General features: G+C 39.0%; 1 protein-coding gene across 1 annotated transcript in view; it reads right to left on the bottom strand.

The window, feature by feature from the left end:
• LOC122796908 (CD109 antigen-like) overlaps positions 1-14,329 on the bottom strand; it is a 969,469-nt gene that overhangs the window by 220,350 nt on the left and 734,790 nt on the right. The window contains exon 23 of the mRNA XM_044065708.1: positions 7,154-7,301. Within this exon, the coding sequence (XP_043921643.1) occupies positions 7,154-7,301 (148 nt within the window). The remainder of the gene's footprint in view (positions 1-7,153; positions 7,302-14,329) is intronic.

The raw sequence follows: 14,329 nt of genomic DNA, 5'->3' as shown, positions 1-14,329 counted from the left end.
AAGGAAAGAATTGACATTCGAACACACACCATCCTAAAAAAAAGCATCAACTACAAGGCTGAAAATGTCCTACCATTTTGTAGAGGGGCAAGGCCCCCTGCACCCCCATACCCTCTGCTACTTATATATTCTAACTCCAACAGCACACTACAGTGAGGAAAAGGGTAATTTTCCTGATCCTTACTGTAGTGCAATGCCCTTCAAAACATCAATGCTCCAGACTGTTAACACAATCCTCATATCAACATTTAGCAGTCAATGAGAATTGTGTTCTCAGTTTTGCCACTCTGCTGCTCCAACATTTTGATTGTAAGCTGTTTATACATCGTCAGAAGGCAAGTTATTGGTCTATAATTTTTAGGGTAGCTTGCAGGTTCACTCTTAAGTAGGAGCATTGTTTGTCTTTTTGTTAGCCAGGTTGGTGTCTGTTCTGGGTGTGGATATAAATAATTCTTACTCATGGCAAAATCATTGTGCAAAGATGTTAATAGTTTTAATCAGAAGTTAGGTACTGCATCTGGGCCTGGGATTTTCCATTTAGAGGATTTTCTTAACTTTGTTTCAATCTCTCTGGTTGTTATTTCATTCCATTTCACATCCTGTACCTTTAAACTTCTTATTCTTTCTTTTACTTCTTCTATCCATTTAGCATCTTTGTTATGTTCCACAGGATCGTCATAGATACTTCTCCAAAATGGATCTATTTCTTCTTTTTTTGGTAGTCTTTCACTTTTACCTAATTTCCCAATTCTCTATAAACCTTTTTTGGGTCATCAATAAACAGTGGAGGCTGGTGACTTCAAATCAAAGGGGGGCTGCAGGAGACAGCTGAATGGGTGGGGTCAATGGGAATGGGTGTGGCCAACCCAAAAGGGGAGGAGCTATGCTCAAAATCACAAAAACGAACTAAATACACTGCCCTGGGTGCCAAACCGTCATTATGAGAGTCCAATCAAGACAAAATGAAGTGTAGAAGAATAAAAATATTTCAATGTGTTGGCTACATGACAGCTTACTTAATATCTAGATGGAAACAAAATGGTTGTGAGGCATGAAAAAATAAATTACTTTTTAAATACATTAATGGAATGCCAGTCAAAATCAAGTATAAGAAAAACAAGCAGCACTCAACTCAAACCACTTCTTGCACTGCAGTTCTAATTATAATTTATATTCAGCTTTATTAAAGTACCAAGTAACATGCTGAAAGTAGAAATCTCTGATGCCCCCACTTGTAAAAATGTTTCTTATCCAAAAAAAGACCTGATGCCTGACAACTATCTACTTGTTTCATGGGGAAACCATGATCAAAGTAAAAAATGAAAAGCAAACAAGAAATAAGCTCAAGATACATTGCTTAAAAGGATTACTGTACAGGTTATGGACCACATGATTGGCATTCTGTTTACGGGTAAAGCCTGCAGAGATGACTGGAAGTCTCCAAGTGTAATGAGACTCTTAAAATAATGTAATCCTTTCCTTTATTACAAATACTGGCATATGCATTTCAATACCCAAGGCTTATACATTATCTAGTTAAGTATTCTCTACATGGCAACAACAGAAAGGCTTTTGATGTTGGCAATTCTTTAACAGTATGTTTATTAAAGCTTATTTGCATCTTACGATCTCAGTCAAGCTTACCTGATGGTCATTAAAGTATTGCTACTTAAACACAGAGCAACAGGCATTTTGAGTAATAAGCATAAATCAACAGTACAAAAAATATGACAGAAACCAGACCATTCTACAAAAATCAAGGACAGATGAAAAGCCACTCTAGTACTTGTGTCTACCTTGGATGGGGGGGGGGGGGGATACTCTGCACATTTACATTGCATAACTACTCCTTTCCTTGCTTCGACACATCCAGAGTCACTACATGGGGGAACGGGGTGCAACAAGTATGTCACAATTTGATATGTCTCTGGCTGACTGTGATGGCCCTGACACATTTGTCATACCTTTCAACCTCAGAGCAAGAAATCTGGACAAAGCCATACAAAGAAGTGGGACAAAGGCCCAAAAATAAGGACAATTTTTAAATATTGCTCTTATAAACTTAGAAAGATAATAGAATAGGTATTGCATTAGTATGACTTTTCTGAATGGTATGAAATCTGAAACTCAAATGGCTGTCATTATTTAATAATTTAATTTCAGTCTTTAATGATTTGTCACTAATTTGCAAAAAAACCCACAATTTTATGAAAAATGGACCAAAAATGTGATGCAAAAATATAAAATAGCCACACAATACAGCTGGGAACCTGTCAAAGAATAATAGTACTGCTAACTTGAGCAGCTGACAAAATAAAAGAATCTACATGCATTTCTGAAATAAAAGTAATCTATAACTCTGATTATTACAGTTATTTCTAAATTGTAAACCCTCTATGTTTTCTTCCAAAATTGCTATTTTGCGGAGGGATTATTAGTGGAAGAGCAACATTTTGAGCCAAATTCGGGGACAGTTGAGAGGTTTGGCTATGCCTAATTCTATAAAGCACTTTATTTGTATGTACCTATCGACCTGTTAATGCAATAAATCTGGACAAGGCCAAATATATTGGGGGAACATAAACAGTACTAAAAATTGCTCTTGTATAAACTGAGACAGTTGATAGAACAGGTCTTACTTCAGCATGCATTTTTCTGAAGGTTATGAAGTCTGAAACACAGTGTCATTAGTGACTTAATTCCTAAATGATTTTCCAGAAAACCACAAATATGAGGAACAAACCAAAAATAAGAAGCAAAAATCTATTCATTCTGTGAAAATCTGGACATTTGGGACATATAGTTCAGCTGGGCTGTCTGAGTTTGCCGCCCTTCCCCCTCACAAAATTATGGTCGAATGGAGCACTCCCCCCTGCAGCCATTCCAATGATCCATTACTTGGTTATATCACTCCATTTACCATAAACACTAATGTGCATACTGCTTTACTTCTATGATGATCTGGATTTCATTTGAAAGTTTTATTTTGCATTTTACAGCACAAACACTAAGACATCTGCTAAACAAAGCAACACAGTCTCACAATGAAAACAGACTTAGCATTAAAAATTTCTCTGCCCTTGAAATGCACAATGAAACAGCATTGAAACCCACATTCAAAGAAAATACATTTTGCCAGTGGCAGATAAAGATTAACTTTGGGCTGTTTTCAAATCATAGGCCCCTTGCACATGAAACATACATGTACTCTTTGATACACCTTCCTGATTCTACTAAATTATATTCCTTGTACAATACAGTACAGTTGTTAGATGGCATTTTAAATTTATTGTTTTGAACATTTTTCCAGTAAACAATGAAACAAAATGCATGCACCAATGACAAAACTACCCAATTCAGAACATTTCCATCATAAAAGTCTACTCAACCTTCTACAGTCCACTAGTATCAGTAAATATGCACAATCTCTGAAGTAGTAAAAGTCATCTAAATAATTCCACATTAAAGAAATCTGTAAAAATGAAGAGGTTGCTGCTAGCAAACAACTTTATATGTCACTGTTTATTCATCTACAAATAAAGTGCCTGCTGCCCTTGAGGAATACATTGCCTATGTTGCATGCATTAAAAAAATCAATAAGCTAGTAATATCACAATAGGGACTGTATGGCAAACTGGTAACAGGTTCATAGTTGCTACTCTAGGTATCTTTGCCAAAAAGACTGCAGCATCCACCCACTTTATAACACAGTACAGTATCAGCAATGCATCTATCTACTGTGGGAGTAGAACCCACAGCCTTCTGCATCAAAAGCAAGTACACTACCTGCTGTGCTATTAATGCAAGCAGACTCAGAATAAGCAGCACTAAAGTTTTGTTCCCCTGCAGCTCTCAGCTCCTTGTAAAATCTGCTTGACACGCAGTTGTATCTCTGAACTTTGCAGCACAAGAAATCTGGAAAAAGCCAAAATATATTGGGGGGGGGGGCAACCAGGGACACATTTTAAACATTGCTTGTATAATGTTGGAAAGTTGCTAGAATAAAATGCTGTGTTTCCACCATACATTTCACTGCCACGTCTTTAACCCAGGGGACCCTGTGCAAAACAGTCAGAGAAACATAGCACTATGCCAAATCAGCTGTTTTGTGAAAGAGAGGAAGATAAACTTAAATGGCTACCATTTAGTGAATTTAGTTCTCAGCATAGCTGTCAACCTCTAGGCACAAAACACCTGAACAAAGCCAATAATGGGGGGAATACAGCCCCCAAACATTCAGTGAATTCAGTTCTCACCATAGATAACTCTCAACCTTAGCACAAATACCTGGACAAAGCCAATAATGGGAAATACAGTCCCAAAAATAGGGACAAATTTCAAATATCCATGTTATAAACTTAGACAACTGGGGCATTTTACACGCACACACACTAAATGTATCCTCTAACCTCACCCTAACAGTAAACACTCACAATTAAATACACTTAATTGAGCCCCTTACCTAACTCTTACTCTAACCCCAACTCAAACACATTCTCAATCACACACACACCTGACAAAAAATATGTTAGATAAACTGGATGTTCAACCAAAAAAACATGGTACTTCCAACTATCAACACAGCAATCTTTGACCAGGCAACTGGAATCCCTATATATATATATATATATATATATATATATATATATATATATATATGTGTGTATATAGAGATAAATAGATGGCTATATAAATCTGTACATATTGATAGTGTTTAAACTATGAACATTCTGTCTTTTAAATTAACTTGTCTCTGCAAATATGTTGTTTTCTGCTGCTTATGTTGTCAATTAACTTATGTAACATTACATTAACTGGCATATATAAGATAATTTTTTAGAATAAAATTATATACTGTTGTTTCTCTGGAGCCCTGGTCATGAGTGAAAAGGGTCACTGACCAGTCCACGTAGGTTATCAGGGTGCAATAAATAAAAAAAACTACGTAAAAATCTCTGTAGACTGTGCTCCACCAAATGTGCTGTCTGTCCTTGGAGAAATATCTAGGTAATACTCACTGTATTCTACTCTGGTGTTCTTCCTCTTCTTCTACTTCTTTCTTCACTTCTTCCTCAGCACAGCAACAGCACCAAAATATAGGCCGCCCAAAAAAATATATATATAAAAATAGGTAAATGATAAAATCCTTCCTTCCCTTGTCGGTCATGACTCACAAGTGAAACTGTTTGATTCTCACTCTTTTCGCAGCACATAAAGCCCGGGAAGAGAGCGGCAACCAATCAGCAGCATTTAGCCCAAGCACGTCTGTACGTGCCTGCGGACGTCGCAGTCCGAACCCCTTCTAATTCTATACGGTTTGGAACCGCATAGACTGCTGGGCATCACACTGCTGCATTAATTTCCTCATCGGGCTGCAACAAAAACAAACAAAAAAAAAGTCTTCATTTAAAACCGCCGCAACCCGAGCTGGTTAAAGTGCGCATGCGCGTACTTGCCAAGGCAGGAAGGACCGGCTTGCTGACAATGCTGAGTGACCGCGGAGACACAATAAACAAAAAAAAAATAATAATACAGTAAATTAATTAAATTATACACTGTCCACAAGGCTGAGGGGGCTGCAGTCCGGCAGTCCGATGCCACGAGCCGCTCCCGTCAATAAATTTATTTTGTACTTTTCCTTTATATTTGTCTACATATCTTCTAAGTTTTTTCGCCTGTGCTGAGATTTTTAGTTTATTATTTGTGATAGTGCATGATAAATCCTGACCTGTTCTAATAATGTGCATTGCTTTTATCACAACTATCTTTCTGAGCATTTTTGTTGATCTGTTCCTTCTTCTATGCTCTTCTAATAGTGATGCTTCTTGTCTTAGTTGCTTTATAGTTTTCTCTATTCGATACTTCAATTATGGTATTTGAGTTCTTCCCTTCCATTGCAACTGCTCTGATGTATATCAAGGCCCACTTTTAAACAGTACAGAATTATAAATATAGGTATAACCTTAGTTGTTTGCCCATGTATTTCTTTTATTCTCATAAACTAATCCTGATGGTTACATTTAGGTATATTTTTCTATTTCTCTAACAATGTTTTATTTAATTAGTAGATTAAGTAGGGTATTAAAGCTATGAGCTTCTATTGAGCTGCTAATAATAATTTTATCTTTCTAACTCCGAGTTTGATTCCTTTCATTTTGGTTGCAAACTTTGTAGATAATTAAGTCACGTATCCAGCTATCACTCCAGTATCATCCCTGAAAAGGGGCATTGAGATCCAATACCTGATCAATAAGTGCATAAAATTGATGCAATTTTCTTAAGTGCTACTGCATACCACTACTTTCACTTCATCACAATGTTTTGACACCTCTTAAATACCTTTTAGGGTATCAACTTTTACCACTTTTAGGTATAGACAGAGAATCCCACTTTGTTTGTTAAAGTCACATCTTCACTAAAATACCACCAGTATTTGATCCTGAAAAAAAATTAAAAATAGATATCTACTTGGTTTACCATGGCAATAAATATTAAAATGAAATATAAAGTTCTACATAATTTAACATCACAAATTTGTATAGTGATACCTGTTACATGTCTATCTAAATACCTAACAGCAAACTGGAGTATATGGCAACTGTTAATTCAATTAACCAATTACATGGAGAGGATTTAGTCTGATATCTTATGTTTCCTGTCATTACATGGTGTCACATATTTTTCTCAACCAAATATCATCCACATTTCCTTTTGATTGAGTGTTATATTTGTTATTATGTCTGTTCTATTTACTTCTCATTCACCAAGATTAAGTGTGAACATACAATTATGAAAAAAAATGTGAAAATGTTAGATAGAATTTGTAATTCTTGTTGTATCAGGTACCCATATATTCCCTAACTAGCAGAGCAAGCAGATTTGAGGAATTCAGCGTAACAGTTACACTCAACTCATCACTTGTACAATGTATTTAAACATTCTTACAATTTTGTGTCTAGAATTATGCTACTAAAGAAAAAACATGCTTGGATGTATTTAATGAAAACTAGAAGTTTAAATGCACTGTAATTTTGGAGAATGGAATTTTTCCTTTCAGGGTCTTTGTTTACAATGAATTACATGCAGTGTATTTAACAAAATTCACAAATATAACAGCACTGTTTGGGATTTAGAGTTAAAGCACGCTACTTACCAACAACAGTGACATAAGCTCTTTGACTGCCATTCACTACATCAGGAGGGAACGTAAAATTTAAAGTGTTAGATGTTGAATTTGATCCATAGTTGGTTGTAAGGCTTAGTAGCAAAGTTTGTGAATATGACTGCGCAATTCCTTCTGCCTGTGAAAAAAAAAGAAGTCACATGAGTATAGCAGACTGCAAGCCATTATTTAATTATGAATAAAACAGAATAGAGGAGTTCCAGTTGTCATTAACAGAGATATCCAGTAAGGTGGTCTTATTTTACAATCTTTGCATGAATCATCACTTTGCAGTTTCCTATACACCATTAGAGCCATCACTGTTCATCCTGAAACAGTTCTGCAGACAGTATAAGTCAATAAGTCATACCATGGACCAAAAAGCATGGAGTATTTTAATATTTGTTGTTAGACTGAGGGAAAAATTGTTAAACATACTGTGACATATAACATTTTTTCTATTCATAAAGCACCCTTACATGGTGCAGTATGGTTCTCCAACACAAAATCTTACAGTACCACAAAGTGCTGGCCATGCAGCCATGTAGAATGCTAATGAGGCATTCCTGGGGTAGAGGCATATGCTAATTAGCCATGTGCTGTCTCTCCAGGACTACCCCCTGGAAGCTATCACATAGCTGAGCAATTCAAGAAGGCACTTGGCCATGCTGATCAGCACAGCCATCCCCACCATGTCAGGGTAGAAAACATGGCAAAAAGGCCATCAGCTGCAAACATAAACATGATGGAGAGAACCACTAGACATCAGGGCTTACTGTAAAAGTACCATAATAGTATCATCATCGGAACAAGTACTGGGGTGGTGAGACACCAGAAACCAGAAAGAAAAATGTTAAAAATTGCTGTACTAGTACCACCTTTATTATGGGTACCAGAGGGTGGGTGACACATACTCTACCATACAGGCACCGTTGTTACTAAGGGGTGGGTGTATAAACTAGAGTCCAGAGAATAGTGGCCTAAGCCACAGAACAGTATGACAGGGAAGGGGAGGGACATCTGACACAACTCTTAAGTGTTGTCATGGCACCAACTTCAGTAGGGAAATGAGGGGTAGGGTGCCAGAAGACCACCAGGGAATACATCTCCATGATGGCACCAGTGCTGTAATGAGGATGGGCAGAGGGAGATACTATAGTCCTCCATGGAATATACATTAAAGTGCCATAAGGCACGTGTAGCATGACAGGGATTGGTGTAGGTAAACTACTAGACACCAGGGCACAAACAGTAGTATACTGGAGGAGGAACCCATAGACATCCAGGGCTGACATTTTAAAGTGTTGTCATGTCACTGATATTAGAACAGGAACTGAAGGGTGGTGGGAAACACTAGACCACAAGGGTCTAAGTTGTATGTGCCATAATGCCACTGAAATATTACTGGTCTGGGGGGACCACAGAAGGGTAGGGACCAGTACATGGACTGTAGTGTGAGTGTGTGTGTGCGTGTCTGCGTGTGTGTGCATGTGTGTGCATGTGTGTGCATGTGTGTCTGTGTGTGTGTGTGTCTATGTGTGTGTGTGTGTGTGTGTGTGTGTGCGTGCGCCTATATATAACTGTGCTTGTGTATGTGTCTGTGAGAGAGAATGACTGGAGATAGATTTCACTGCCTACATGAGCATCAGGATACTATTGTGATGTGAAGATTAGCCATGATCTGCATGTTGCAGTATTACCTACAGCTCTGGAAACATCCAAATAAGCCAGTGACAATGAGGCCTGACCTCTTTGAGGCTAACTTTTTCCTGAATCGCAAGTAGGCACATCACACTAGAAGGACCTGTCTAGCATGAGATGTATGGATCATGATAAAGCACTTAATGAAGTTCCACATCTTCCATTCTTTAAATATGCAGTTTATACAGAAAAGACACGGTCAGAGACCTAATACCTTGGGACTCTGTTGTATACTGCTCTATAACCAAACACAATATTTCAGTCCCAGAATAAGAGAAAAGTCATCACAGTGCAGATTCAAAGCCAGGTGCTTTTTGCTTCCAAAACACAGGAAGTTTAACATTGCTTTAACAAGGTCGAAATGAAACATTATTCTCAATGCCTAGTATGGTTGCTATCTGTTGAAGAGTGGAAGGAACAGCAAAATGCCAGCAAATCCTTTGAGAAAGTTTGGAAAGTTTTTTAGATCCTCTGATCTGGCCACCAGGAATTATTTACATGCAGCTATTTATCATGAAGTTCTCCCAATTGCCTTGTAAACACAAATAAGAACACACACACACACAGACACACATACAAAACAAAACAGATAAATGTGAAACTTATGATTTTTAGATTTTCCTATCTGATTTATTTGAAGCTCAGTGTTTCACAGTTCTACATTTCCATGAGTTCCTCATACATCTGGTTGGGCTGATCCTTTCAGGCACATCTTTATCCTACTGTAAACTCTCAGGGGATTCAAAAATCCTGCATAGTCATTTTTCACTGGGTGTGTGTTACACCGCAGACAACTTTAGATTCAGTAAGCACTGTGTAGAGGCATGTACCATCAAGCAAACAAGGTAAACACAGTGGCATGCTAATTGCAACAAAAGCAGCTGAATCACATGCTAATTAACCAGTCCAATGCTGTGGAGATATTTATTTATTTATTTATTTTATTTTACATTTGTTTACTGGGTAGTGTCTGACTGGGCCAGAAGCCTGTTTTCAGAGGAGACCCGGGGAGAAAAGCTCCAGAAATCATACACCATGATTTATAGTGACATGAGTAAAGGTACATAATACAGTGCAAATTAAACATGAAGAAAACACTGAAACAATATATATAGTAAAGCAACGTTTTGAGCTTTACAAATCTTAAAAGAGTACAATATTTTTTAGCATTACAAATCTTAAAAGAGTACAACTAAGCAACACCCGGTAATTCAAACTCATGTAAATGTCTACAGAATGTATAAATAAAAAGATTTTTTTTTAACAATCATATGCTCGGGACCACTAATCTTGTAGGACTGAGTTACTGCTAGAGATACATGGTGGTTTCTACATAGTTGTTAAGAGAAAGAGGTAGAGAGATGACCACTCAGAAAAGGATAGGGTAAAGTAAAGATGGATCAGAACAGGGGAAGGTAAAGAGAATACAGATCATCCTGGGGATGTGGATGAACATAGCCATTGTTTGGAGAAGTATTCTTTTAGCAGTTATTTGAACTTGATATTATCAAGATTAGTTAGAATATGCAGGGGAAGTGAGTGCCAGATTTTGGCTAATTTAAATGAGTACAAGGAGTCTCCATAATGGTTTCAAGATTTAGTGACATTGAGCAGTAATTTGTCAGATGATCTAAGGGACCTAAGGTTAGTATAAGAATATACAAGTTTAGCAAGCGTGGGGCAGTCATCAGGTATGTAGATGGCTTTATGGGTGATTATTAGTTGGTTAATAAGTAGTAAGTTGAGTAGTTCGATCCAGTTAAGATGGTGAAGAGAAGAGCAGTGATGTGACTTGTAAGGTAGGTTTGAGGAGAATTTGGCTATTTTGTTATAATACGTTTCGAGATTGTGCAGATCTGATATGAAGGTTGGTAAAGATTTGGGCACAGTAAAGTAGGGTAGATATTCAACAAGTTATAAAGCTGTGTAGACTGCCTGCTTGTTTCTCCTGCAAATTCCAAAACTTTTGGAATACAACCATGGAAAGGAGTCTACACAGACAAACTGCTAGGGGCTGCTGCTGCTTTAATTCATTGTATATGCTACAGGCTGAAGCCAGTGCTGCTGCTGCTAATAGGCCATGGCCAAGGAGAAGAGTTTTCAGGCCCTGTTTAACTTTTCACATGCTACATAATGTGGAAAATGTAGAGCTCTACAGGGTAGACAGGGGCACACTACACAATCTCTGCAACCTCTGCCATCCTCAACACAGAGCCAGAGCCAACTGAGGGGAATCAATCCCAGTGGAGGCAAAGGTATGAGTAGCCCTTAGAATCTTAGCTACATGCACCTTTCAGAGACCAACAGGGGTTAAGCTGAGGGTATCACAGGAATCAGCATCCAGGATTGTCCACCAATTCCTGAATGCTATTCTCCAACATGCCAGTGAGCACATATATTTGTCCTGTAGTTCTGAGGAGACGGCCAGAAATATGCAGAAGTTCTACTATGTAGCACACTACTCTGAAGTAGTGGGTGGCATAGATTGCACACATATGGAAATGAAGGCACCACCCAATCAACAGGGTAGGCTCTACATAAACAGAAATGGGTACAATTCTATCAACTGCCAAGTCATGTGTAATGCCAAGGGAATCATTTTGATCATGTGTGCTGGCAACCCTGGCAGTTACCATGACTCACATATCTGGCACACCTCCCAACTGGACCAGATGTTTGCAAGGGGATAACCCACAGGGTCATCTACTGAGGGATGCAGGCTATGCACTGGCACTGTGGCTGATAACACCCATCAGAAATGATCACGCATCCATGAAAGAACATCATAAGGAGGCACACGGTCAAACCAGAAATATCACAGAGTGTATGTTTGGGCAGCTGAAGTCATGGTTCTGCTGCCTAGATACATCTGGGGAAGCCCTACTGTACAATCTATGGACATGTGCAGAAATGGTCACAGTATGTGCCATGCCACACAATATAATCATGAGGAAAGAGCTTCAGCAGGACCAGCAAGGGGAAGGGGCGTACATTCCACCACCAAGGCCAAGGTCACCACAGTCACAGGCAGATGAGGAATCAGAGGGGGAACCACCAGCTGCTGTGAGTGTAGTCAGAAGTAAGCATGGTCAGTATGCCCTTGCACTGGCTAAGAGACAACAAATAGCACACTCACTCCCCACCTAGGGGGCGTAAAACTTTCTTCCTACTCACATATGTGTAGCAGCATTGATGCCAGGCAACTCACACAACCGTTAACTACCCATGTATTGTCTGTGTACTGATTGCATCAGACAGTGTCAGGCTGAACTAAAATGTGGCAACTGCTGCAGTCACAAGGTAAGTCTTAAACCCAGAGTGCATTGTTTAATATTATGAATGTGTGGCATATCCTTATGTTTCATTAGCTGGCACAATAAGCAAGTAAAAGGTGGGAGACTTGTATAGAAAGTACATGTAACAACAGTGACTTCTTTGACTTATATGTGTCCATTACTAAATAGCAGGCCTCAGGCATCAAAGATTCACCCAGCCATATGTCACAAAGGTACTGATGATCACTGCATGCCCACAGTTTAACATCATACATTTGTACTGGAAAATTATTAAAGAGAGAAGTTAGAAAGTAATGATACAAATTGAAGCTTCTGACTTCACAACCATCACAAGATCATTCATTATAAAGTTGGGAAATATTAATGGTATCAACTGTCTAACTTTCAAAGTACAATATATTTCAAAGGTACAATTACCAGTTCAACACCACCAATGCAGATATACAAAGCACTGAGTCAGCTATGCACCCTGAGCATCAGATCCAAAGTTTATGTATCCCTGAATCCAAAAGATAGAAAACAGGAATATGGCACAGGTATCACTTGCATTGTGTGGGAGGGCAGAAAGTTTAGACTGATACAAAAGGCTGGTGAGTGTATGTGAGTAAGAAAGAGAAGCAGGCAGACAGTTGGATACACCAATAAGTGGTCAATGAGACAAAGCCCGCATTTGCGCTTGTTTCCCATCTTTCCTGTAACTAGTCTAGTCCAGAGATAGATTTGCTGTATCCAGGACTGTTTGTAAGCTTCTAAGCCCCCAAAGCCTTTCTGTGTTGAAGGGAAGCCTTCTAGCTTATCAGTAGGAGTGGTAAGCACTAGGTAGCCTATCTACCACAAGAGTGGTTTCTGGCCCAGAAATTGTAGTTTATTAGCCGTTTGGGCAGTTTTTCCATCTTTTCAACCTTCTGGTTTAAAAGCCCGTATTTGCACTTGTTTCACACCTTTCCTGTAACTAGTCTAGTCCGGATACAGATTTGCTATATCCAGGACTGCTTGTAAGCTTCTGAGCTCCCCCCAAGCCTTTCTGGGTTGGAGGGAAGCCTTCTAGCTTATCAGTGGGAGTGGTAAGCACTGGGTAGCCTACCTACCACAAGAGTGTTTTTTGGCCGAGAAATTGTAGTTTACTGGCCGTTTGGGCAGTTTTTCCATCTCTTTCAACTTTCTGGTTTAAAAGCCTGCATTTGTGCTTGTTTCTCACCTTTCCTGTAACTAGTGTAGCCTAGATTCAGATTTGCTGTATCCAGGACTGTTTCTAAGCTTCTAAGTCTCCCAAGCCATTCTGTGTTGGAGGGATGTATTCTAGCTTAGAGGGAGTGGTAAGCACTAGGTAGCCTATCTACACAAGATCCAGGTACATATTCTTAATTTTCGCACTTGAATTTGCTTATTTGTGCTCAGCACTTGCTCAGAACTTGTTATCACTAAATAAGCTACAAATGACTACAGCACTCAACCTTCCTCTTTACCTAGAGGAAAACAGTTTTTGTGCTTACTTTCCTCACTTGCTTAGAGAAAAACAGCTCCTATACTCACTTTCCTCACTTGTCTAGAGGAAAGTAGTTTTTTGTTCAGGCATATCCAAGGGTCAGCTTCCAGTGTTCCAGTGTTCTATCCTGTTTATCTGATGAATCTGGGCATCTTGGGGAAATGTAGCAATTGCCTCATGTACACGGACAACCCTCTCCTCCTACCACCAAACACCACAACCTGAGAGAGATGCAGTTATCTAGTCAAACTAGAGGTAAAGCTCTCTCCAACCAAGACTGAACTTGACAGTCAAGAGGAGAAGGTAAACACTTGCACCACACCACACTCATCACATAGTCCCACTAAACCTGCACCACCAAAATCCACACATAGAAACACAAAAACATTCACAGAGGCTCTCAATAATCTGCCCAAGCAACAGAGACTTCCAAAGCAGAAATGCAAGCAACCCCCACCCCCAATACACCCCAAATAACACATAGCCCACAGACTCAGTGTGCCAATAAACCACAGCCCATAAGACAAGTCAACGTACCCAACACACTAGTCATAGGTGACTCTATAGTCAGGTACACTGTTGTCTCACTCACCAGGCTAAACAAGGAGAAGGTTACTGTCAGCTGCCTGTCAGGTGCCAGGATCTGCCACATAACCCATGCACTCAGGTCACTCCACAACAAGT

The sequence above is a fragment of the Protopterus annectens genome, chromosome 1.part0 (genome assembly GCF_019279795.1).
Source record: "Protopterus annectens isolate FY-2018-M chromosome 1.part0, PAN1.0, whole genome shotgun sequence".
Classification (NCBI taxonomy): Eukaryota; Metazoa; Chordata; order Ceratodontiformes; family Protopteridae; genus Protopterus; species Protopterus annectens.
The sequence above is the reverse complement of the archived record's forward strand: the minus strand, read 5'-3'. Positions and strand labels throughout refer to the sequence as shown.